This window comes from Monodelphis domestica, chromosome 7 (assembly GCF_027887165.1).
Source record: "Monodelphis domestica isolate mMonDom1 chromosome 7, mMonDom1.pri, whole genome shotgun sequence".
NCBI classification, from domain to species: Eukaryota; Metazoa; Chordata; class Mammalia; order Didelphimorphia; family Didelphidae; genus Monodelphis; species Monodelphis domestica.
The window spans coordinates 230,784,137-230,809,970 of record NC_077233.1 but is presented as its reverse complement, the minus strand read 5'-3'; the positions used below and the strand labels follow the sequence as shown (position 1 = coordinate 230,809,970).

Genomic DNA, 25,834 nt, shown 5'->3' with positions numbered 1-25,834 from the left:
TTACACAGATCTAAGAGATTTATATTCCATCCGACTCCACTTCAGCTTTATTTGCTTTGGGGATTAGCACTTTCCTCCTTTCTTCCCCATCTTTTTCTCCTTCCCTAGGTAATTGGGATTATTGGATGCCATGCATGAAGAGAAACAATGCCCTTTACAGCTAGTTGTTGAGATATAAGAAACTGCCACATGGTAAACCTGTTGTCACTTGGAATATCCACTAGCAGTTTTCTTGTGGTACCCTTATCTCTCACACAATGTGTCCCAGGGTCCCTATTTCCCTAATGAAGTAGTTTATAAACCTTACCCACTTCCCAGCCCAACACACCATCTCCTAAATGTCACTAAAATGAAGTGATTCTGGCTTGTAGCTATCAAGTCCCTTTCCAAAATGTTCTTAAACCATTCTTTTTAATATATTCTAGAATTTTGCCAAGAGTTAAGTCCATCTCACTGGCATACAGATGAAAAAAATTGTGGCCTCTTCTGTTTTGGAATCACATTCATTTGCTAGTCTTCTGTCTTATAATATCTTTCCTTTTATTATAATGTTTAAAATATGTTTTTTCAATTAAACTTTTTCCAATTAAAATGTTAATGACTTTTAAAGGACCACTAATAGTACTTTGCAGATCAGTTCACTGGGGACTGGGGACTTCAAATAATTCATTAAGAGCAGCCAGGTGCTTTCTTTCTATTTGCTATCAGTTTCCAGTTAATCATCATTTTCATTCTGTCTTCCTAGTCTGAAACACTCATAGAATCAGAATAAGAGTTGAGTATTTTGTCTTTTCTCTATCATCTATAGCACCATCCCTTCCACTCCAAAAAGTAAACAGCCCCCATAGTTTATTTTTAAGCCTCATTTATTACCACCTATGTGACTTTAGGATTATGTTGGGTAATCTCTCCAGGCCTCAGTTTCTATATCTGTAAAGTGAAGAAATTGGATTAGATACCCTCTGAAGTCTCTTCCATAAAGGCCCTATGCTTTTGTTAAACTAGAAGATAACTAAAAAAATTGTGGTTGGTGGATATAATGGAATGAATATAGAGACGTATGAAAAGACATCTGAATTTATGCAAAGTAAAGGATGCTGACCCAGGAAATCAATATACACAATGAATGGGAAGAACAAAGACACAAAACAATAAAAAATGAATCTTGCAAAAATTCCAAGAGTAAACTTGGCCCAAAGAAGAAACATGAGAAGATCCTTCCCTCTATTCCTTTGGAAAGGATGTTCCATGGTTATGAGAACACTGCATATTTCAGGTTTTTTCAATGTATTGATTGCTTTTATGAAGTTCATTTTCTCTTCTTTTTATTTTTCCTTTAAAAATCCTATGTAATACAGGCTGGTGGTCTTGGTAGTAGGGAGAGATGAAATAAATCTCAGTGTGTGAAAACAAAAGATATCAATAAAAACTAATTTATTAAAAGAGATTTATCTCTAGAGGGGAAGAGGAAGGGAAATTTAGGTAGTATAAAAAAGAAGTCAATAAAATTTTGTTTTTTAAAAGATCCTTTGGAGCAGTTAGGTGGCTCAGTAGCTAGACAACCAGGTCTGAAGATGGGAAATCCTGGGTTCAAATCTAGCTTTACACGCTTACTAATTGTATGACCCTGGGTGAGTTACTTGGCCCCAATTGCCTGCCCCCTATCACTCTTTTTGCTTTGGAACTAATACTTGGTATTGATTCTAAGACAGAAGGTAAGGGTTTGAAAATAGAAAGGAAAAAAAAAGATCCTGTGCTCCTCTGATCTTTAGCATTCATTGTTTGCCTTAGCTAATTCAGAGTTTTAAGCACTTCTAGGCACTGTTCTTACAGGAGTATGCCATTTTTTTTTAAATTTATCCCTTGTTGTTCCAACTTTTAAATATGTATACTTTAAAGATTCTCTTTTTCAAAAAAATTTGTGCGGATTCTCAGAACTTACCTAAAGGACCAAAGTTTCTTCTCTCTTGAACAATGGCATGGAAGAAACAGAGGCCAAATAATAATTTGTGCCACATCTCAGGTTTACGACAACTATTGAAGAAGATGGGATCAGAGATGGGGTCATTGAGGTAGGATCGCAAGAGGTTGGCTCGGACACCTTTTGGAGGCTCATTGGTCATTTTTATTCCATTCTGGAGGATGCTGACAGGAAACTTCTCTGATGGATAACTAGTTAGCCATAGCCTAAAAGGAGAAAAGAACAATTCATTTGCTTATCTGAAAATCAATTTATCACCCCAAACCCAAAAATACATCCCTAGAAATCCACAGACTTCTGCAGAAACGTTTCTTAGTTCTGAAAGATCTAAGAACTGACAGAAATCAGCTATGGCCTCACTAGTCTTGAGTACTTATTGAAATATAATAAGAAAAATTGTTAGTGTTTAGGTGGCACGGTAGGGTTGGCAAAGCCTTTTGTATAGATTAATTACTTTTTTGATCTTCACAGCAATCCTGTGAGGTAGGTGCCAGTATTATATGCATTTTACAGATAAGGAAACAGACTAAGAGTGATCAAGCGACTTACCCTGGAGCATCCCTCCACCCCTGAAGTCCTCTTCTTCTATTGGTTAATTCCTCCTGGGGCCTCCATTTTAGAGGTCCTTACCAGTCATCCTTAATTCCCCTCCCAGAATTGCTTCTGGATTTCAAAACTCTGTTGTGAGTATTTCCTCCATCTCCCCTGCTTTTCAACTTATTTATTTGTGTTATCTTCCCCCATTAGAAAATAAGCTCTTTGATGGCAGGAATTATGTTTCTTTTTGCTCCTGTTTGTCTTCCCATGCTTAGCACAGTGCTTGGCACATATTAAGCACTCATAAATGTTTGTTGCAGGGGGCAGCTGGGTAGCTCAGTGGATTGAGAGCCAGGCCTAGAGACGGGAAGTCCTAGGTTCAAATCTGGCCTCAGCCACATCCTAGCTGTGTGACCCTGGGCAAGTCACTTGACCCCCATTGCCTAGCCCTTACCACTCTTCTGCCTTGGAGCCAATACACAGTATTGACTCCAAGACGGAAGGTAAGGATTTTAATAAAAAAATTAAAAAAATAAATGTTTGTTGCCAAACTGTTGATGGCCTACCTGTCACCCTGCCAAGGGTCACACAGTAAATTTAACAATGAGTTCCCATCTCAAGAGGCACTTAAAGAGCAAAAATGAATTAAATTTACTTCTCTCGCTTTTTTTAAACTTTAGAGTCAGACCTCTGATAATTTGAAGTTAAAGACCTGAGAGATTATTTATTCTAATGCCTTCATTTTATAAATGAAGGAAAGTGACTTATCTACAAATGTAAATTCATTCAAAATTAGACCTGAAAAAGGAAGATTTTTTCTAAGGCTTCTCTGAACATATTTCTTTTGAGATGGATACAGAGATAACTTGATGTTCCACATAAGGAAATTATTTCTAACAATTAGAACTATCCCACACCAGAATGACTTCTCTCAGGAAAGAAGAGACTCTCACCCTTCTTGAGGGGTATCTCCAGAACTCCCCATCATTGATCAACTCAAGGAGAGATCGAACCACTACGTAAAAGAGATGTCAGAGAAGGAATCTGTATTTCAAGTTTGAGCTCAATTAAAAAAATAGTTTCGGGGGCAGGGGGTAGAGTCAAGATGGCATAGAAGCAGCAAAACTTCAGACCTCTGAAAACCCTTTCTTACCAATCACAAACTGAATGCTCCTAGGGGATTGGAAATCAAACCTAACAACAAGACAGAGCCAAGGAACCCTCCTGCTGGACTCAATCCAAAAGGTACTTCCCCCAAAAGCAAGAATTCAAGAACACTTGGGCTTAAGGGTAAGGCAGAAGGAAGGTCCCAGGACCACTCCCCACCTCACCAAGAGTGCCAGGCCTCCAGTGGCAGTGGGAACCTCTGGGCAGGGAAAGGCGCTTGTCTGGAGGGTGTATCTTGCAGGCAGGGGTGTGCCAGGCTCAGAGCATCAAACACAGGCAGGGGGGAAGGAGCTGGAGAGGGAGCACAGAGCGGACAGCCTGGTCAGAGAGGCAGAGACCCTCCATATTGCTCCAGTCTTCCAGGAGGTTTTGACCTCAGAGCACATTCAGCCCAACCCAGTTGAACTTAATCCATCAAAAGTCTTCAGAGGTCAGGGAAGCACAAGCTCCAACATACCTCCCCCACAGATTGGACTTTAATTCAATCAAAGACCTCCAGAGGACAGGGAAGCTCAAATTCCAACAGCCCCCACACACAGATTGCATGGAGAGATCTTCTGTCAAAGCTCGAAGAGGGGAGACTGACAGAAAACCCCAAAACCAAAAAAATGAGAGGAGCAAGAGCACAGACAAACATGGGGAGTAAAGAAGGGGTAAATATGAGCAAACAACAGAAAAAGGAAAAAGAAATTACAAATGATAGCTTTTATACAGGCAACAAAGAGCAAATGGAACAGAGGAGGAGGTATCATCAAACAATAAATCAGAAATCCCAGGGAAGTGGATACAAGCTTTGGAAGAACTCAAAATGCAATTCAAAACCCAATTAAGAGAGGCTGAAGACAATTGGGAAAAGAATTTAAAAACTAAGATAAGTCATCTGGAAACAGAAAATAGTGTCTTGAAAGCCAAAATCAACCAGCTTGAAAATAAGGCAAGGGAGATGAAAGATGAGGCAAAGAGGACAAAACATGACCTCCAAGGAAAATCAGACCAGAAGGAGAAGGATGAGCAAAAAGCCAGGGATGAAATCCAGTCTTTAAGAACCAGAATACAACAATTAGAATTAAGTGACCTCACAAGACAGCAGGACAGTATAAAAAAAAAAAAACAAAAGAATGAAAAAATTGAGGAAAATATGAAGAAAAAAATGAGGAAAAAATGAAAATCTCATTCACAATATTTAGAAAATCCTTCGAGGAGAGACACTTTAAGAATCATTGGTCTACCAGAAGACCATGACAAAACAAAAAGCCTAGACATAATACTATAGGAAATTATCCAAGAAAACTGCCCCAATATTCTAGAACAGGAGGGAAAAGTGGAGATTGAAAGAATCCACAGATCACCTCCAGTACTTAATCCCCAACTGACAACACCCAGGAATGTTATAGCCAAATTTAAGAACTATCAGACCAAAGAAAAAATATTAATAGCTGCCAAGAAGAAGTCATTCAGATACCATGGGACCACAGTGAGGAAAACACAAGATCTGGCTGCATCCACACTGAAGGACCGAAAGGCATGGAATATGATTCCAGGAAGCAAGGGAACTAGGTCTACAACCAAGAATCAACTACCCAGCAAAACTGACTATATTCTTACAGGGGAAAGTATGGTCATTCAACAAAATAGAAGAATTCCAAGAATTTGTAAAAAAAAGACCAGACCTGAACAGAATATTTGATGCCCAAGCACAGAACTCAAGAGAATCATCAAAAGGTAATTAAAAAAGAGGGAAAAAAGAAAAACAAAACAAAATAAAAAAATTTTTTAAAGAGACTCAATAAGTTACAATGATATGTATCCCTATAAGAAAAGAGGTCATTGGTAACTCTTAAAAATTGTTATTATCACCTGGGCAGCTAGAAGAATTACACTGAGAGGGAACAGTGACTGTTATCGTATGTATAGGATGTATATAGGATGTATAAGATGAAACTGTATAGGATGAAATAACAAGACATAAATAGGTATACACACACACATATATGTATGAAGACCTATTGAGCAAAAAGAACAAAGCCTTTATGGAGTGACAAAATAGCCCAAACTCTGCTCCTAAAAAGGACAGATTCAAGTCTCTCTAAGCCACGGCGCAGCATGAGATCAGGAAGATGCAAGACCAATGGTGGGGAAAAAAAGGCAGAAGAAATCCAGCGTTTTGCTGATATGAAAAACTACAAACAATTTTTCAGTGCCCTCAAGACTGTCATTAAACATTAAATGGCCATTAAAACCCAACACCACTCCCTTGCTATCCTCTGACAGTGACACTCTCATAAAAGATAAAAAAGGCATCAGCAACAGGTGGAAAGAACACTTCAGTCAGCTTTTCAACCGACCCTCTTTAGTCGACCAAAGCGCCCTTGACTAGATCCCCCAAAACCGCACCATTGAACAACTTGATGTCCCTCCTTCAAAAGAGGAAGTCCAAAAAGCCATTAAACAAATGAGTGCAGGCAAGGCACCCGGTAAAGACTGGATCCCAACCGAGGTGTACAAGGCCTTAAATGGAAAGGCGCTCCAGGCATTCCACATAGTGCTGACCAGAATATGGGAAGAGGAAGACATGCCCCCAGAACTCAGAAATGCCTCCATCATAGCCCTATACAAGAACAAAGGCTCACAAGCAACCTGTGACAACTACAGAGGCATCTCACTACTCTCCACTGCTGGAAAGATCCTCGGCCGTGTTATACTCAACAGACTCCTATCATCTGTTTCAGAGCAGAACCTGCCTGAATCACAGTGTGGCTTCCGACCAGATCGTAGCACCATCAACATGGTCTTCATGGTGAGGCAAATGCAGGAAAAATGACTTGAGCAGAACCTAAGTCTCTACATTGTCTTCATAAACCTGACAAAGGCGTTCGACACAGTGAACAGGGACGCATTATGGGTGATCCTCAGCAAGCTCGCTTGCCCAGCAAAATTCATCAAACTGATCCAGCTCTTTCATGTCGACATGACAGGGGAAGTCCTATCTGGTGGAGAGACTTCAGATCACTTCAACATCTCCAATGGCATGAAACAAGGCTGTGTCCTCGCTCCGGTACTATTCAACCTATTTTTCACCCAAGTATTATGACATGCTGTGATGGATCTAGACCTGGGCGTCTACATCAAATATTGGCTGGATGGCTGACTATTCGACCTTCGCCGCCTGACTGCAAAAACAAAGACAACAGAGAGACTCAGCCTGGAAGCTCTATTCACAGATGACTGTGCTCTCATGGCCCACCAAGAAAATTATCTTCAAACCATTGTGGACAGGTTCTCCACCACAACAAAACTGTTTGGCCTGACTATCAGCCTCAGCAAAACAGAGGTGCTATTCTAACCTGCACCAGGGAGGCCAACTAACCAGCCATGCATTACAGTCAATGGCATGCAACTTTCTAACATCAACACTTTCAAGTACCTGGGCAGCACCATCACCAATGATGGGTCCCTAGACCATGAGATCAATGCCAGGATCCAAAAGGCCAGCCAGGCACTTGGGCGGCTGTGCTGCAAAGTCCTTCAACACAGCAGTGTAAGCACTGCGATGAAGCTCAAAGTGTATAACGCAGTGATCCTCAGCTCGCTCCTGTACAATTGCGAGACATGGACACTGTACCGGAAGCACATGAAGCAGTTGGAGCAATTCCACTAACACTCCCTCCGGTCAATCATGAGGATCCGATGGCAGGACTGAATTACCAATCAGGAAGTCCTCGACAGAGCCAGCTCCACCAGCATTGAAGTAATGGTCCTCAAAACCCAGCTACGATGGTCTAGACACATCATCCGCATGGACCCACAGGGAATATCAAGACAGGTATTCTATGGTGAACTGTCAGCTGGACTCAGGAAACAAGGTCGACCAAAGAAAAGATTCAAGGATCAGCTAAAGTCAAACTTGAAGTGGGCTGACATTACACCAAAGCAACTAGAACTTGCTGCCTCTGTCAGAAGGAGCTGGCGTACCCACATTAACCATGCTGCCACCACCTTTGAAGATGAGCGACGTTGACGTCTTGCCGCTGCACATAAACACCAGGCCACAACCTCATCTCCCGTAACAACTGGAGTCCCATGTCCCATATGCCACAAACTTTGTGCCTCAGCCTTTGGACTTCAAAGCCACATGAGGGTACATCAATAGATGATAATTGATGATGCACAGAGACAATAGTCATTCTCGGTCACCGAGAGACTACCACTATATATATACAACTAGAGCTTAAAAAAGAGGTTGATACTAAAAGAAGTTCAAGGCGGGAGGGGGGAAGAACATCAATACACTGGAAGGGTAAAGAGGTTGGATATAGGAAATACTCAACTCTTAGGTGCACTGAAATTGACCCAAAGAGGGAAGAACAATCCAATCCATTGGGGCAGAGAATAGATTTGCACCCTATAGGTGAGTAGAAGGGCAACAAATGGACTGGTGGGGTGGGAAGCAATATAAGGGAGGGAGAGGGTGGGGGTAGTTTTAAAAATACTGCAAAGAAAATAATGGGGGGGATAAGAAGGGAGGTGGTTGGAAAGGGAGTAAAATTTCCAGCTGACTTGGATATTTTATTATTTGGGATTTTCCTTGGCGACCAAATTAAATTTACATTTTGTCACAACTCTAAATTTATTCTTTACACCATGTACCCTTACTAATTATTATTTTCATTGCATTGTGATCTGAGAAGGTTGCATTTATTATTTCTGCTCCTTTGCACTTGTTTACAATGTTTTTATGCCATAATACATGGTCAATTTTTGTGAATGTACCATGTGCTTCTGAAAAGAAGGTGTATTCCTTTTTGTCCCTATTTACTTTTCTTCACATATCTACTAATTCTAATTTTTCTAAAATTTCATTCACTTCTCTTACTTCTTTCTTGTTTATTTTTTGGTTTGATTTTTCTAGTTCTGATAGAGGAAGGCTTAGGTCTTCCACTAGTATAGTTTTTCTATCTATTTCATCCTTGAGCTCCACTAGTTTCTCCTTTAGAAATTTGGATGCTATGCCATTTGGTGCATACTTGTTGAGTACTGATATTTCCTCGTTGTCTATACTGCCTTTTATCAGGATGTAATTACTTTCCCTATCTCTTTTAACTAGATTTGTTTTTACTTTGGCTTTGTCAGATATCATGACTGCAACTCCTTCCTTCTTTTTATCAATTGATGCCCAATAGATTTGGTTCTATCCTCTTACTTTCATCCTATGTGTATCTACCTTCCTCGTAAGTTTTTCTTGTAGACAGCATTGGGTAGGGTTTTGGATTCTAAAAACACAAATGAATAGCAAAACCAGTTAGTCAAAGAACAAATCATAGGAACAATTAATAATTTCATTGAAGAAAATGACAATGATACTTCTGGGTAAGCATGACAGCCAGTTAAATGTGGCTTACTCACTCTCCCCGACGCACACTGATATACACCAACAAGGATCACCCCAAAAAACCTTAAGAATCTCTACCAGAGGAGTGGAGGAGCTGCAGAGTGGGGACCAGCAGTGAAGGTGCGTGGGATCGAGGTTTTACCAGCCTAGAAGAGGGGGAAAGGGCTTCCACCCAAATGCAAACACAAGCGGATCCAACCTGCCCCACCCCCACCTATAGGGCCAGAGCCAGGGCCAGCACACACCAAGACGAACAAGGAGAGGACACCTTTGTGCCCTTGGGAGCTGACTAGGACAGCAGGGGGACTCCCCCCCTGAAGGCAGCTAGGCAAAAAAGCTCAAGACATGAGAGACTGCAGTCTTCAGGTGCCCGGAGCCAGAGCACCCACTGGAGCCAGTACGAACAGAACAGGGAGCAGTTTTTGAGGGGTCCTAGGGAATTGACCAGCTCTGCTGGGGACCCATCCCTGAAAGTAGCTAAACCGGAAAACCAGGTGGGCAAGAAAGCGAAGACACTGAGCACCCCCTGGAGGAAGGTACCGAGAAAAGCCACAAAAGACTGAGGAAATTAGAGACCCTGCTCATTAACTCCATACACAAAAAAACCTGCTCAGCAGACTCTGATTTCTGACTAAAGAGGGAACTGAAAACATCCAGGGAAAAAATGACTAACACTGCACAGGAGCCTCAAAATCCCTCTAAGAAATCAAAGAAGAAAGATATCACCCTCAAAAAAATTTATGGAGAAAAAACACAGGCTACAGATCAAATGCTGGATGAAACTCAAACAAAGGCAAAACTGAAAAAAAAAATGAAAATTGTCCTCAAGCCCTGGAAGAGTCTCAAATGGAGCTTATCATCAGAAAGATGGAAGCCCTCTGGAAACAGAAGTGGGAAATGGTTCAAAAATAAAACCAACAAATTATATTAGAGAACAAAAAATTACAGCTGCATGCCAAAAGATCAAAGCAGAAAATCAAGCCTTAAGGACCAGAATTGAGCAACTGGAAACCAATGATCTTGCAAAACAACAAGAATAAAGAAAAGTCAAAAAATTAATAAATTAGAAGAAAACATAAAATATCCTGATGACAAGGTTACAGACCTGGAAAACAGAGGAAGGAGAGACAATCTGAAAATCATTGGTCTACCAGAAAAGTCAGAAATAAACAATAATCTTGATATCATAATATAAGATATCATCCAAGAAAACTGCCTGGAGATTCTAGAACAAGGGGGAAATATAAGCATTGAAAGAGTTCACAGAACACCCTCTACACTAAATCCCCAAAAGACAACTCCTAGGAATGTAATTGCCAAATTCCAAAGCTTCCAAGCAAAAGAAAAAATCTTACAAGAAGCCAGAAAAAGACAATTTAGATATAAAGGAATACCAATCAGGGTCACATAAGACCTTGCAATTTCCACACTGAATAACTGTAAGGCATGGAACATGATATTCAAAAAGGCAAGAGAGCTGGGTCTTCAACCAAGAATCAGCTATCCATCAAAACTGACTATATACTTCCAGGGGAAAGTATGGACATTCAATAAAATAGAAGATTTCCAAGTATTTATAAAGAAAAGACCAGAGTTCTGTGGAAAGTTTGACATCCAAACACAAAGAGCAAGAGAAACATGAAAAGGTAAATATGAAGGAAAGGGAAAAGGAGAAAAATATTATCTTTTTCTTTTATTCACTCTCTTCTATAAGGACTACATTTATATGAAATTATATATATATTAATATGTGGGCAAAATGTAATGTGTAACTCTCAAAAATTGTATGCATCATTAGAGTAGTAAGAAGAATCACGCATAGGGAAAGTTTGGGGCATCAAGACGATATGGAGAAAGGGGGGGGGAGAAAAAGGGATGGAGGTATCATTGATGGTACTAAAATTTATTTCAAGAAAGAGAAAAAAACTAAATAGAATAATCATCACACAAAGATACACATGTGAAGGGGAGGGTAAGAATTCTTCTATAAGAAGGATAGGAAGAGAGTGTGAATTGGTATTACTTAAACCTTACTCTCAATGAAATCAACTCTGAGAGGGAACAACAACTAAATCCATTGGGATCTTGAATTCTATCTCATCCAACAGGGTAAGAGAGAAGGGGAAATTAAGGAGGGGGAGGGGAGAGTATAAAAAGGGAGGGAAGGAGAGGGGGAAGGGAAGGTAACAAAAAGGGAGGGGCTAGAAAGGGAAACATATCAAGGGAGGGGACTAGTGGGACTGATATAAAGTAAATCACTGGTTTAAAAGCTAAAGAATAAAGGTCAGAATTAGGGGAGGATATCAAAATGCCAGGGAATCCATAGGAATCCACAAGTGACAATCATAACTTTGAACGTTAATGGGATGAACTCACCCATAAAACATAGATGAATAGCAGAATGGATTAGAATCCCAAACCCTACCATATGTTGTCTTCAAGAAACACAATGAGGCAGATAGATACACACAATGTCAGGATTAAAGGATGGAGTAAGACCTTTTGGGCCTCAACTGATAGAAAGAAGGCAGGAGTTGCAATCACAATATCTGGCAAAGCAAAAATAGACCTGGTTAAAAGGGATAGGGAAGATAAATATATTCTGTTAAAAGGGAGTATAGACAATGAGGAAATATCACTAATCAACATGTATGCGCCAAATGGTATAGCACCCAAATAATGGAGAAAGTAGGAGAATTGAAGGAGGAAATAGACAGTAAAACCATATTAGTGGGAGACCTAAACCAATCATTTTCAAATTTAGATAAATCAAATGAAAAATAAATAAGAAAGAGGTAAAAGATGTGAATGAAATCTTCGAAAAATTAGAGTTAATAGGCATATGGAGGAAAATAAATAGGGACAAAAAGGAATACATCTTTTCAGCACCACATGGCACATTCACGAAGATTGACCATACACTAGGTGACAGAAACATGGTACACAAATGCAGAAAAGCAGAAATAATAAATGCAGCCTTTTAAGATCATAAGGCAATAAAAATAATTATCGGTAAGGGTACATGGAGAGTCAAATCAAAAATTAATTGGAAATTAAATAATATGATACTCCAAAATTGGTTAGAGAACAAATCATAGAAACAATTAATAATTTCATTGAGGAAAATGACAATGGTGAGACATCCTTTCTAACCTTATGGGATGCAGCCAAAGCAGTACTCAGAGGAAAATTCATATCCCTTAGTGCATATATTAACAAATTAGGGAGGGTAGAGATCAATGAAATGGAAATGCAAATAAAAAAACCTGAAAGCGAACAAATTAAAACCCCCCAGAAGAAAACCAAACTAGAGATCCTAAAAACTAAGGGAGAAATTAATAAAACTGGAAGTGATAGAACTATTGAACTAATAAATAAGACTAGAAGCTGGTACTTTGAGAAAACAAACAAAATAGACAAAGTACTGGTCAATCTAATTTAAAAAAGGAAAGAAGAAAAGCAAATTAACAGCATCAAAGATGAAAAGGGGGACCTCACCTCCAAATAAGAGGAAATTAAGGCAATCATTAAAAATGACTTTGCCCAATTATATGGCAATAAATATACCAATCTAGGTGATATGGATGAATATTTACAAAAATATAAATTACCTAGACTAACAGAAGAAGAAATAGAATGCTTAAATAATCTCATATCAGAAAAAGAAACCCAAGAGGCCATCAAAGAACTCCCTAAGGAAAAATCCCCAGGGCCTGATGGATTCATAAGTGAATTTTTTCAAACATTCAAAGAAAAGCTAATCCCAATACTACACAAACTCTTTGACATAATAAGCAAAGGGATAGTTCTACCAAATTCCTTTTATGACTCAAACATGGTACTGATTCCAAAGCCAGGCAGGGCAAAAATGGAGAAAGAAAACTAGAGACCAGACTCCCTAATGAATATAGATGCAAAAATCTTAAATAGGATAGTAGCAAAAAGACTCCAGCAAGTGATCAGGAGGGTCATTCACTATGATCAAGTAGGATATATACCAGGAATGCAAGGCTTGTTCAATATTAGGAAAACCATCCATATAATTGACCATATCAACAAGCAAACCAACAAAAATCACATGATTATCTCAATAGATGCAGAAAAAACCTTTCATTAAATACAACACCCATTCCTATTAAAAACACCAGAAAGCATAGGAATAGAAGGGTCGTTCCTAAAAATAATAAACAGTATATATCTAAAACCAGCAGCTAACATCATCTGCAATGGGGATAAACTAGATGCATTCCCAATAACATCAGGAGTGAAACAAGGATGCCCATTATCACCTCTATTGTTTAACATTGTCTAGAAACACTAGCAATAGCAATTAGAGGAGAAAAAGCAATTGAAGGCATCAAAATAGGCAAGGAGGAGACCGAGTTATTGCTCTTTGTGGATGATATGATGGTCTACTTAAAGAATCCTAGAGAATCAACCAAAAAGCTTGAAATAATCAACAACTTTAGCAAAGTTGCAGGATACAAAATAAACCTGCATAAGTCATCAGCATTTCTATATATTTCCAAAACAGCTCAGCAGCAAGAATTAGAAAGAGAAATTCCATTCAAAATCACCTTAGACAAAATAAAATACTTAGGGATATATCTTCTAAGACAAACACAGTAAGTATATGAAAACAACTACAAAACTCTCTCCACAGAACTAATACTAGACTTGAGCAATTGGAAAAACATTAACTGCTCATGGGTAGGATGAGCCAATATAATAAAAATGACCACCCTACCCAAACTTATTTATCTATTTAGTGTTATACCCATTGAATGTCCCATTAGAAAAACCATAACAAAGTTCATTTGGAAGAACAAAGTTGGATCAAGGATATCCAGGGAAATAATGAAAAAAAAATACAAAGGAACATAGCCTTGCAGTCCCAGATCTCAAACTCTATTATGAAGCAGTGGTCATCAAAACAATTTGGTACTGGCTAAGAGACAGAAAGGAGGATCAGTGGAATAGACTTTGGGGTAAGTGACCTCAGCAAGACAGTATATGACAAACCCAAAGATCCCAGCTGCTGGGACAAAAAAACACTATTTGACAAATACTGCTGGGAAAACTGGAAGACAGTGTGGGAGAGATTAGGTTTGGATCAACACCTCACACTGTAAAAATGGATTTGAACTCTGGACTTCAATCCCCAGAAGCCCTTGCTCCACTTCCCCAGAATGCTTTGAATTCTCACGTGGGCCGAGATCGAGAAGGTATTTAACTTGATTGTAAAGACTTTTGGGGCTCTTTACTTCCTGTCTCTGCTGGCAAACAGAGTCTCATGATGTGAGTGAAAGTTGGGTGGGCCTCATGGCCCACCTAGCATGTCCTTTTCTTACTTGTATATTCTTAAATTCTCAACCTTTAATAAACATCTAATATATGATACTCCTTGCAGAGAGAAACTAATTTCTACCTGCCTCAGTTTCCCTAAGTTTTAATCTTTACAACACCCTACACCAAGATAAACTCAGAATGGGTGAATGACTTGAATATAAAGAAGGAAACTATAAGTAAATTAGGTGAACACAGAATAGTATGCATGTCAGACCTGTAGGAAGGGAAAGACTTTAAAACCAAGCAAGACATAGAAAGAGTCACAAAATGTAAAATAAACTATTTTGATTACATCAAATTAAAAAGTTTTTGTACAAACAAAACCAATGTAACCAAAATGAGAAGGGAAGCAACAAATTGGGAAACAATTTTCATTAAAAAAAAAAAAACCTCTGACAAAGGTCTAATTACTCAAATTTACAAAGAGCTAAATCAATTGTCAAAAAAAAAAATCAAGCCATTCTCCAATTGATAAATGGACAAGGGACATGAATAGGCAATTTTCAGTTAAAGAAATCAAAACTATTAATAAGCACATGAAAAAGTGTTCTAAATCTCATAATCAGAGAGATGCAAATCAAAACAACTCTGAGGTATTACCTCACATCTAGCAGATTGGCTAACATGACAGTAAAGGAAAGTAATGAATGCTGGAGGGGATGTGGCAAAGTTGAGATATTAATGCATTGCTGATGGAGTTGTGAATTGATCCAACCATTCTGGAGGGCAATTTGGAACTATGCCCAAAGGGTGATAAAAGACTGTCTGCCCTTTGATCCAGCCATAGCACTGCTGGGTTTGTACCCCAAAGAGATAATAAGGAAAAAGACTTGTACAAAAATATTCATAGCTGCACTCTTTGTGGTGGCAAAAAATTGGAAAATGAGGCAATGCCCTTCATTTGGGGAATGGCTGAACAAATTGCGGTATATGTTGATGATGGAATACTATTGTGCTCAAAGGAATAATAAAGTGGAGGAATTCCATGGGGCCTGGACCAACCTCCAGTAATTGATTCAGAATGAGAGGAGCAGAAGCAGGAAAACACTGTACACAGAGACTGAAACACTGTGGTACAATTGAATGTAATGGACTTCTCCATTAGTGGCAATGCATTGATCCTGAACAATTAGGAGGAATCTACAAGAAAAACCACTATCCACATTCAAAGGAAACACTGTGGTAGTAAAAACACCAAGGAAAAACAACTGCTTGAATACATGGGTCGAAGGTATTTGGTTGGGGATGTAGACTCCAAATGAACATCCTAGTACAAACAACAACATGGAAATAGGTTCTGATCAAGGACACAAGTAGTACCCATTGAAATTGCGCATCTGCTGTAGGAAGGGTGATGGAGGGGAGGGAGGGAAATAAAATGAGTATTGTAACCAAAAATAAGTTAAATTTAATTTAAGTTTTTAAAAATGAAAAATAGTTTCCATCTCTGGAGCCTTAGACTGTTTTGGGGGTTTTGGGGTGGGAGAGGCAAGAAGTGAAGCGAGAACACTTATGGCAAAGGCTTTGTCTCATATCATGAGTTTTTATGGCTAAAGAATTCACCACTAAATGGCTGGCCTACTTGTTCATGTACTTCTCTGCCTTTAGCTAGGCTTGTTCTTGGAAAACCCACATAGTTTTATTTTTAAGGTTGTACTCAAAGCCTTTCCAATCTTCCATAATTTGTAAGAGCCCACCCTCCAATGGTATAGCCTTCGAGAACTCAGGATTATGGTTCAGGATGCAATGAGGCATAGGACTAGGACAGAATAATTAACAGTAAGCATACTTTCTAAAGCCTGAACAAATGATATCACTTACATATATGTGTGTGTGCTTATTTCTCATATATCCTTATGTATTATTATGATAAATAATATATAAGTTCATGTAAAAGTGACAATTTTACTCATAAAAGCTTGTCACTACGTATTTTCTTGATTACTGGATGATGATACTACCATCATAGAGATCTGTGAAAATTTTTGACACTAAAAATGGATTTGTATACTTTAAAATGTTGTATGCCACCAGATTAGTAGTCCTCTAATAATAATAGGCAGAAATTATATAAGCTTTGAGGTTTTCTTTCTATATATAATCTCATTTGTTTCTCACAACTACCCTGAGAGATAGGTAGCAGCTATTATCTCTATTTTTCCAATTAGGAAACTGAGTCAGATGAAGGTTAAGTGAGCCTCACCAGGGTCATGAAGTTACCAAAATAACTGAGCTATGATTTGAATTCTGTTTTTCCTGACTCCAAGTCTAACACTAGCCACTGTGCTACTTCCTCACAAAAGATAAAACATAGGTCTCTTCTAGTTCTTGACTCTAAGATTCTTTTATTCTATCATGTAGAGACTGGGCAAGCAAAGATAGTAATAACTGCCTTTTTGGATTATTTAGATGAGTAAATGTATTTTATTTTGTTTCATTTTAACCATACTTTTCAAAAAAAAAAGCATTTCAAAAAAAAGGGACCTGAGCAAATAAGGATTAAATAGAGAAACAAAGAGCAAGGAGCTATCAGGGTAGCCTCTTACCGAAAGGCTGGATTGGTATTCTCAGGAACAATCACTTCCTCACATATCTTCTCCAGAGTAGGCATCCAGCTGGTGGCTAGATGGCAGTTCTGTAAGACTACCCATGTTCCCTCTGCGATGGCTGTGTTGATCATATTGGCGGCAATGGGGCCCTGGCCCTGACCAAGGGAGATTGTTTGAATGCTGTTACCTCCCATGCCAAGATCATCTGCAAACTTGAGCAAACCTGTGAGCAGAGCCAGTGGAGCTTTTAGAAGAAACCAGGATGAGTCTGACAAGTTGACAATGATCCCATGGAAATGTAAGATTTAAATTAATATCCAATAACTCCAAGCATTATATTCTATAAAGTTTATTAACAACAACCAGATATGTAAATGGGATGCTGGGAGAGAGAGTTTGGGGGAGCAAAATTCTAATTACACAAAAGCAATGACATACGTTAAAATTCAAGCTCTTGTGAAAAGTTTTTTTTTTAAAGTCTCCCTATAGTGTCAGCAAAATAAAAAGCTCTTCAGAAGATGAGTAATTCCTTTATGAGTTTCTCTGCCATGTGGGAGACTATTCCGATATTAGTTTTACCTAAACCTCCCAGGGAAGCTACCCTTGGTATAATAATCTTAAGGGCTAAAGCCAACAGTTCCCCCTATTGATATAGTATCTAGAATTCAAAAGTAATCAATAAGCATTCAGCTAAACTGTTTGCATCATGTTAGGGGCCCTATGTTTAATGCTAGAGTCACTATTACTCCTTCTCCCATGTAAAAAAAAAAATCATTCACATTTTGACTTTTCCTCTCCTGAGTGCCCAGTAGAGCGTGCATATAATGGTAGTAATTCAACCCTGCTTCTGTGAATATAATGTGTGGGTATTACATTTAGTACTCTGTCCCTTAACTAATTCTCTTTATCATCCCTTGCTTTTCCTCCTGAATTTCTTAAGTATCCCACTTAGAGATATAGAAAGAAAATTCCCTTTATATATAATATACATATATAGTATATATATAAATATAACTATCTGGAGCCCCCTTTTAATGGCATGTACAAAGGAATTAGCTTTTTTAAAATTAATTTGAGCACAAAAAGTTTTTACCACTTCATGTTGACTTCCTCACCTGCCATTGGGTCAGCACCTGGAGACAACACAAAAATCAATGGTGCACAGCTATGAGAATCACTGTAGGATCCCTGAAGGTCAAATGTAGGTGGCTCAATGTATATCTTCCCCATGTTAAAAACAATGAAATCCTGGGCAGCTGGAACAATCTTGTCAGGTCGAAGACATCGGAGAACCACCAAACGGTCTAATCCATAAAGTTTTCCCCATATCCTAGGGAATTGTTCATCATGGGGCGTGGCAGAATCATAGATAGTCTTCCACTCTGAAATATGGTTTTCCACATCATCTTTCAGACCTTCCAGATTAGGCAGCAGGGTTGCACGGACAATCTCAGCCCATGACTTTTCTGACAACCATTCAGGAGCTGGATTGGGATAGGGGTTATCAAGAGCTACCCCTCCTGTCAGAAGAAAGCGCCAGACTTCATCATCAATTTCATCTTTCCCTTTCATGATGCCAACAGTCAGGAGGAGAGAGAAGAGCAGTTTGTCCTTCTCAAATAGGGAACGACAGACATTGTTGTAAATGCTCACTGTAAAGTGGTCGATGATGTTTTCTATACGATGTTCCAAAATATCACTCTTCTCGCTATTGGCCAGGGACTGTACATACAAGTTAATGAACCATGTCAGTGAATACTGGTACATGGGCTCAATGTTAGCCAAGTCAGAAATACAAAAGAAGACAGTGGCAGAATGAACAGCCACTGGCTTGTAGCCCATCCTTGTCTCATCAATCTGTGTTTCTGTTACTGAGGCAATTTTCTGCTTCTCAGAGATTTCCTCAGACAGCACTTTAGAAGAAGATAGAATTTTGATGGCAGTTTCATCTTCTAAAATGTTGCCTTCAGACTTGGAGAGGACCTCTAAGATCTTATCTTCTATCTCCTTTAGCTGCTTCTTATTGTCAGCGCTTTCAACAATCAACTGGTTCTTTTTTTCTTCTAGCTCTGGCTTTTCTTTGGCAGCAACAATACCAAGAAGTTGATCTTGGAGACCCAGAGGAGTGATCATAAAGTTGAGGAGACAGACTTTCACAGCTATTTCAGGGAGATAATGGGGATTTCTCAAACGGGTTGTGATGTAAAGTTTAAAATCTTTTGAGTATTCAATAATATTTTCACCTAATCTCATGTACTCTACTCCTTGCTGCTTGAATGTTGACTTGAGTAAGATGGGCTCAATGAAAGCATCCAGTTCCTCTCGGATGTTTTCTAATAAGACTGGAGTGCCAAACTGAATAGCGTTTTCCAGAACCCTCACGTAGTTGCTATCAGAAAGCTTGATTACAGAAAGTTTATTGGATTTCTCCATATTTTTGACCCACTTGTTGGCCTGCCCCTGTGGGTCAATCATTAAAGCCCATCGTCTTGAATTAGATACAATGATGCCATTGTCAATGGAAAAAGAGTCTATAGGCAGTCCAGCAATCTGCCAGGCTCGGATTTTCACAGGATCTCCTAAGGTGTTACTAAGACTAAAGTGATCAGAGCCAGGGATCTCTTTCTCCTTGCAAGAGATTAGCCATTGATTTTGACATTCAGTGCGATAATCTACTGTAAAAGCCCCCAGATAAGCCACAGTGCCTGAGGACAGCAGCACATCCCCTGTAAGATTGATATAACGAATCCCCAATAGCCGGGCAGCTTCTGTCCATCGGTCTTTCTCTCCTCCAAGGCCACTTATAAGCTTCTCTGCTCGGATTAACTTCTGGGAGCAGAGTTCAATATTATCTTCTAAAGCCTTTTTCTTTAAGTTCATGGCTTCAAATTCATCATTCAGGGCTTGGAGACGATCTTCCACTAGCTTCAGTTCTGCCCGTTTTTGATTCAAATTTGACATTTGTTCTTCTAGCTTCCCTTCTGCCTCTTTCAATCTTTCCCTCTTAGGGGCCACCACTTTGGCCACTCGATCATATACTTCCATAGCCCTCACCCACTTACACAAACCCTCACAAGCTGATGACACATTCTTAATGACTGATGGCTGGAAGTCTGGGTGGTCAATAAATCTTTCTCGGATCCTCTTCATAACCATGGCAGGGATATTATCTTTATCATAGGCCTTCAAACTATCCAAGAATTTCAGGTCCCCAAGAACCTTCCTAGATGTCCCCCAGTAGTCTTCTATCATTTTACCTATTTAGGACAAGAAGTATTTATTAAGTCCTATTCTGTAATTCGATGGCAATGAAAAGTTAGGAGCCAGTTTAATTCCTAGTGTTGTAAATATTTTTTAAGTTTAGCTTAAAACAAAAAGTTTAAAACATTTTACTATGTGGAGTCATATTATTTCAATATACCACAATTTTGCTGGAGAGGAAAATATCTTCCCGGATATAGATTGCAACAGCAACATGGCAAATGATCATTGAAAGTTGTTGCATCCAAAAGAAATTTGTCACATTAATGAGTCTGCATTAAGTTGAAGAAGTTTCAAAGGGGTTTGAATAGAGATTACAAAACGACACATCAAAATCTTAGATATTCTATAAATAAAAGGAATTTTTGAGATTTCCTGTGGAGCTACACCCCACAAAATCTACACCCCAACCCATTCCCTTGCTGTGGAGGTAGCAAGGGAATGGGTTGGGGTGTAGATTTTTGATTCCAGAATGCTAGTTTTCAAAGATTTCATATAAAAGAGTTAGCTTTGGAGAAACTCATTGTCTCTTCTGTCTCTAAGATAGTTACTCAAGTCCAAGAAACTAGTCTTAAAATGAGGATTTAAAGTTAATTTAGTTTTTAAATAGAATTAAAATAAATGTCTCACTGCTTCTATACTTCCAGGACTATTCAGATGTGGCCCATCTTTCTCTGTCCTCTCACATACTTTTTAATCTTTATATTTGTTCTGTTGTCTATGTACAGTACTATTTCTGCCTGCACTTAGCCTCCCTGTTTTCATTTTAAATTCCTCAAAGTCAAGAAGCTCTATCTCTCTTGAGAAAATTTTACTCAAAAAATGAATGTTTTCTGATCAGTTAATTGACTGAGTGACTAAAAAGGACTGACTTCAAGATCAGCCATTCTATTTCTACTCAATTAAGTCCTTAGTTTCTTACTCAGTTTATGTGCTTTTAAAAAAAATACTCCCCTGGAGATGATTTGGTTCCTGCTTGTTTATGCCACACAGGTTCAGAATGTACAGGGAGTTTTGGAGGTCTGGGAAGGAAGAATAAGAAACTTACCACTACCACTTGGGTCAGGCTTCCGCTCTGGTTTCAGCCCTTTCATGACACAAATACTCTCCATGACAAGTTTGACAGGTCCAGGAGGGTTCTGCATTGACTTAACCATGGTGATATCTGAGGCATTTAGGGTATCCAATGCAGAAAGGGCAGCCTCCAGTGCTGGCATGGCCTCCGCCAGGTCACCCTCACACTCTTCCTGTAGGCAGAGGGGTAGAAATGGTTAGCCCCACAAGGGTGATGACAAACTGTAGCATCCTCAGAGTAAAGAGTTCTTAACTTTTTGTCATGTACCCTTTTGGCAATTCAAAGGAGCCTGTGGATCTTTCCTCAGAATCATGTTTTTAAATATATAAAATAAATTACGGCTAAAAAGGGAACCAAATATATTTAAATAGTTGTTAAAAAATTTTTAAATAAAGTTCACAAAATCCAGGTTAATAACCCCTGAGGTTTAGAGGATCTTTCAATAGGAATATTGGGGTGGAAAGGATTATTATTCAGGGATACATGATAAAAAACAGCCAGAGATCTTCTCCAACTCCTGCCACAGTACAGGCCATCTAGTGCCTATTCTATCAATGAATTTCATGGAAAGGAGCCTGCCACAGGCAAGGTCCAGCCTCACTCGAGACTCCAGGGGTTCCCAACAGGTGGCAAACGATCAGTCAAGAAAATAACAAATGGAAAACAGCTGTATATTTACAGCCATGGGCATGCTTTGCATCTGATACTGCTCCGCCATCCCCAGGCTTGATGTTTATTTTTATACCCATTTTCTTGGCACACAGATACATTACCTAACACACATGTCTAAATAGAGATAATTGGAAAAGTGAAACATTAACTTTTGATAAATCACTTGATTAACATTCAATATTCTTATATTGTGATTACAGATTCTTGACAACATAAAGGTTTCACATGAGATAAATGATTTTGTCACAGGTGGCTTAATTTTCTCATTACTCACAAAAAATCAAGGAAATTTACTTCTTAGAAGTAATCAATCAGAAGTTCTTAAAGACAATTCAACAATCATACCATTGAGGGTTAAGAGGTGCTGGGAACACAATTTAGATTTAATATTAGACTGATCATTTTTCAGAGTTTACTAGGGAGTTTCTTAAAGGGAAGAATCAAGTCACTGAGGCATGATGAAGTTTGGTGTACCTGCACATTTTGCATGGGCCTTTATGACTGATTTGTGTGCTGGCTTGATGAGAATAAGTTTCTGTGAGTGGGAAAGTTCTGGGCTTGGCTTGTAGCTACTGTTTTGCTGGGAATTATGTACCTAAGTAAAAGTTAACCTATTATAGTCTTTTGGGATTTGGTTTGAGGGTCTGATCTTTTGGTGACATTTTAGAGAATTAGGGTATGGGTAGTTTGCTCTTGCATTATTCCTTCTGAGACTAGTTATGTCAATTCCATAGGTGAGGTATATTAATGAGAGAGGTTATTCAAAGGGAATTGAGTGAGCAATCACATCTAGCCAAGGGCCACTCTGTGACCTCCTTAGCTACAACACGTGACACGTGATTTTGCCAAGGCGTCGTGGCCTGATGGCTCCCAACAGGAGCCCATGCAGCTACTTCTGGGGACAATCATTCTGTGGATAGATGATGCAAGTTTTTTACTCTTCTTTTTCTGCCTTCCTTGTCTATTTTTATACTCTTCAGCATGTCCTCTTGAATGAAAGTAGCAGGAGGAGGCAGATAAATCATATCTATGGGCAGTTCTGGCAAAGGGTTTGGTAAAAGAGAAGGTCAAAGCTGTCAGCTACAACAAAGCTTTTGGATTTCCAGTGGCCTTAAGTTATCCCATGACCACACCAAACCCTGACTGTACCATTTCCCTCTGGAAATATGAAGTTACTAGTAGCCAATGGATAGATTATCCTTTTCTAAAAGGGAAAGAACTGGAGACAGTCCCATTCTCAGTGTAGGCTCACTTTGTTTTTTTTAATACCTTTTATTGATCCCTTTTTGTTTTTACATATTTTCCATTTTAGCCCTCCCAGGCCCTGCCTTCTGAGAGCCATCTCTTAAAGAATAAAAATTAGTAAGAAAAACAGTTTATCAGAAAACACCATCTTGGAAAAAGTATGTGTTAAATTTATATGGTTTGACTTGAATATTTAATTGGTGGTCACCAGGGATTTAATTTCTAAATCCCAAAATGAAATTACTAAAGTAGAATGGAATTTATGGTAGTTTATTTTACAATAGAGGGAAGATATTAAGGAAGTGAGAAAAAGGGAGAGAGGGAGAGAGAGCTCTGGCTTCCTCAAAGTCAGGTAAAAATTTTAAGCCCCAGCCAGGGGAAAGGAGTCTCAAGATGATGGGCCTTTCTTGGAGGTTCACACCTCCAGAAAGGGCAAGGAAACTCAGTCAGCCTTTACACTCACCATGGTGACCATCTAAAAGGAAAGCAGGAGACTGCATGAGCTCCTCCAGGGGTCCAGTTCCACTGCCAAGTGTCTTCATTCCAAGTCTGAGTGTCTGTCTTCCAGTCTCTCCTCACCCCAATTCTGAGTGGCTGATTCTTCCAGTCTCTCCTCTGAGTGACTCTTCTATTCCAGTCCAACTCTGGGTGACTCTTCTTCATTCTTCATTGCTCTTGTGTGTCTCTGTTTCCTCTATTTAAAGACCTTTTTCTCTTGTGTCACCTCCCTTAAATTTTTACGCCTACCAATCGCAGCAGATGCTCCTCTCCAAGACTGCTCACTCACATGTGGGTCACAGACCTCCCATTCAATGCATGAAATGGGTGTTCACACCTTTTTGTGGTTAGTTGACACCTTTTTGTAGTTAGTTAACACCTTCTTGTGGTTAAAATGGGTCGATCTACTTTAAATACTGTGAATTTCAAAACTACTCCACCCTATTCAGACTATTCTTTAGAAGATGAGATTTAGCTATTTCCTGATCAATAACAATAGAGATACTTAGAATAACAGAATCAGGTCTTGGAAATTACAATCTCCACCCTACTCAGTGTAACAAGATTAGGAAGGGCTGAAGCAAACTCAAGATTTAATTATTTGAGAATATGGCCTTCAACAGACATGTGCAAAAAAATGACAGACCTCTGGGCAGTCCTAGGTCAAGCTAGAGCCACCATTGGCACATGTGAGACGCAGGAAGTGAGGTAGAGAACAGCCTCTGGAGTTCTCGGGACTTCCTATGAGGAGGGCTAGAGTCAGTTGGAGGCTGGTGCTTGGAGTTGGAGGATCCCGGTGGACTGCTTTCCTTCAGATTGGTCATGTGAGTGATAAGGACTAATCCCTTTCCTTGTCTTGGCTATCCAAGGCCTTAAAGCCCACTTTGGCTCAGCCTGAGCCAGAGTGGGTCTGGATTAAACTTCTTTCCTTCTCTTCTCTTCTCTTCTCTTCCCTTCCCTTCCCTTCCCTTCTCTCCTTTCCTCTCCTCTCCTCTCCTCTCCTCTCCTCTCCTCTCCTCTCCTCTCCTCTCCTCTCCTCTCCTCTCCTCTCCTCTCCTCTCCTCTCCTCTCCTCTCCTCTCCTCTCCTCTCCTCTCCTCTCCTCTCTTCTCTTCTCTTCTCTTCTCTTCTCTTCTCTTCTCTTCTCTTCTCTTCTCTTCTCTTCTCTTCCCTTCCCTTCCCTTCCCTTCCCTTCCCTTCTCTTCTCTCTCTCTCTCCCCCTCTAATACTGTCTTCCTCCTGTTTGTAATTAAAACAGCATAAAAATTTGGCAGCTGACTTAAGTGTTTCATTTTGGAATTACATAAGTGTATTCCTTGACGACCTTAAATGAATATATATCAGTCTTTTAAAGTGATTTCAATACATCACAATACTGAGTTAACACTTTTGGGGATTAAAATCTAAAAATAGACAGGGGATTACAATTCAATCTTCTCAATAAAGGAAGAGCTAAGTACCTTCATTGTTACAATCAGGGGATTATAATTTAATCTTCACAAATGACACTATATGCTATATTTTATACCCCTAGATCAGTGGTTCTCAACCTTTCTAATGCCATGACCCTGCAATACAGTTCCTCATGTGGCAGTGACCCCAAACCAAAAAATTATTTTGGTGGCTACTTTAAAACTGTAATTTTGCTACAGTTATGATTTGGAATGTAAATACCTGATATGCATTATGTATTCTCATTGCTACAAATTGAGGGGTTGAGAACCACTGCCCTAGATCTTTACTTCTACAAAGAGTGGGAACAGAGAGAAGTATTGGGCTTATTTCCTAGAAGATTGTAAAAGGACCCTTTTTGAGCTAGAGATCCAAAAAGCAACGAGGATAAGCTCCAAAGGGCCTGAGGTCCAGTGTTTCTTTCACTGTGACTGACCCCTAGGAATGATGGGAGACTCACTTCAGATCATGATGATGGCCTAATAATAACTAACTCTTAAAATATGTTTTAAATTTTGCAACATACTCCTTACATACCCTATCTCATTATAGCATAACAACAACCCTATGAGGTATGCTTTAAAGATATTATCTCCTATTTGAACAGATTAGGAAACTGAGGCTCAGAAAAAGTGACCAGCCCAGTCATAGAGCCAGTGT

General features: G+C 39.2%; 1 protein-coding gene across 3 annotated transcripts in view; it reads right to left on the bottom strand.

Moving 5' to 3' along the window:
- DNAH3 (dynein axonemal heavy chain 3) overlaps window positions 1–25,834 on the bottom strand; it is a 246,850-nt gene that overhangs the window by 21,686 nt on the left and 199,330 nt on the right. For all 3 annotated transcript variants that reach the window (XR_469849.3, XM_007498217.3, XM_007498219.2), the window contains 4 exons: window positions 21,282–21,480; window positions 18,088–20,229; window positions 16,970–17,195; window positions 1,943–2,187 (listed from right to left, as the gene is read on the bottom strand). Coding sequence is in view for 2 of the 3 variants with exons in the window: in XM_007498217.3 (XP_007498279.2) it covers window positions 1,943–2,187; window positions 16,970–17,195; window positions 18,088–20,229; window positions 21,282–21,480 (2,812 nt within the window). In the remaining variant the exon portion in view is untranslated. The remainder of the gene's footprint in view (window positions 1–1,942; window positions 2,188–16,969; window positions 17,196–18,087; window positions 20,230–21,281; window positions 21,481–25,834) is intronic.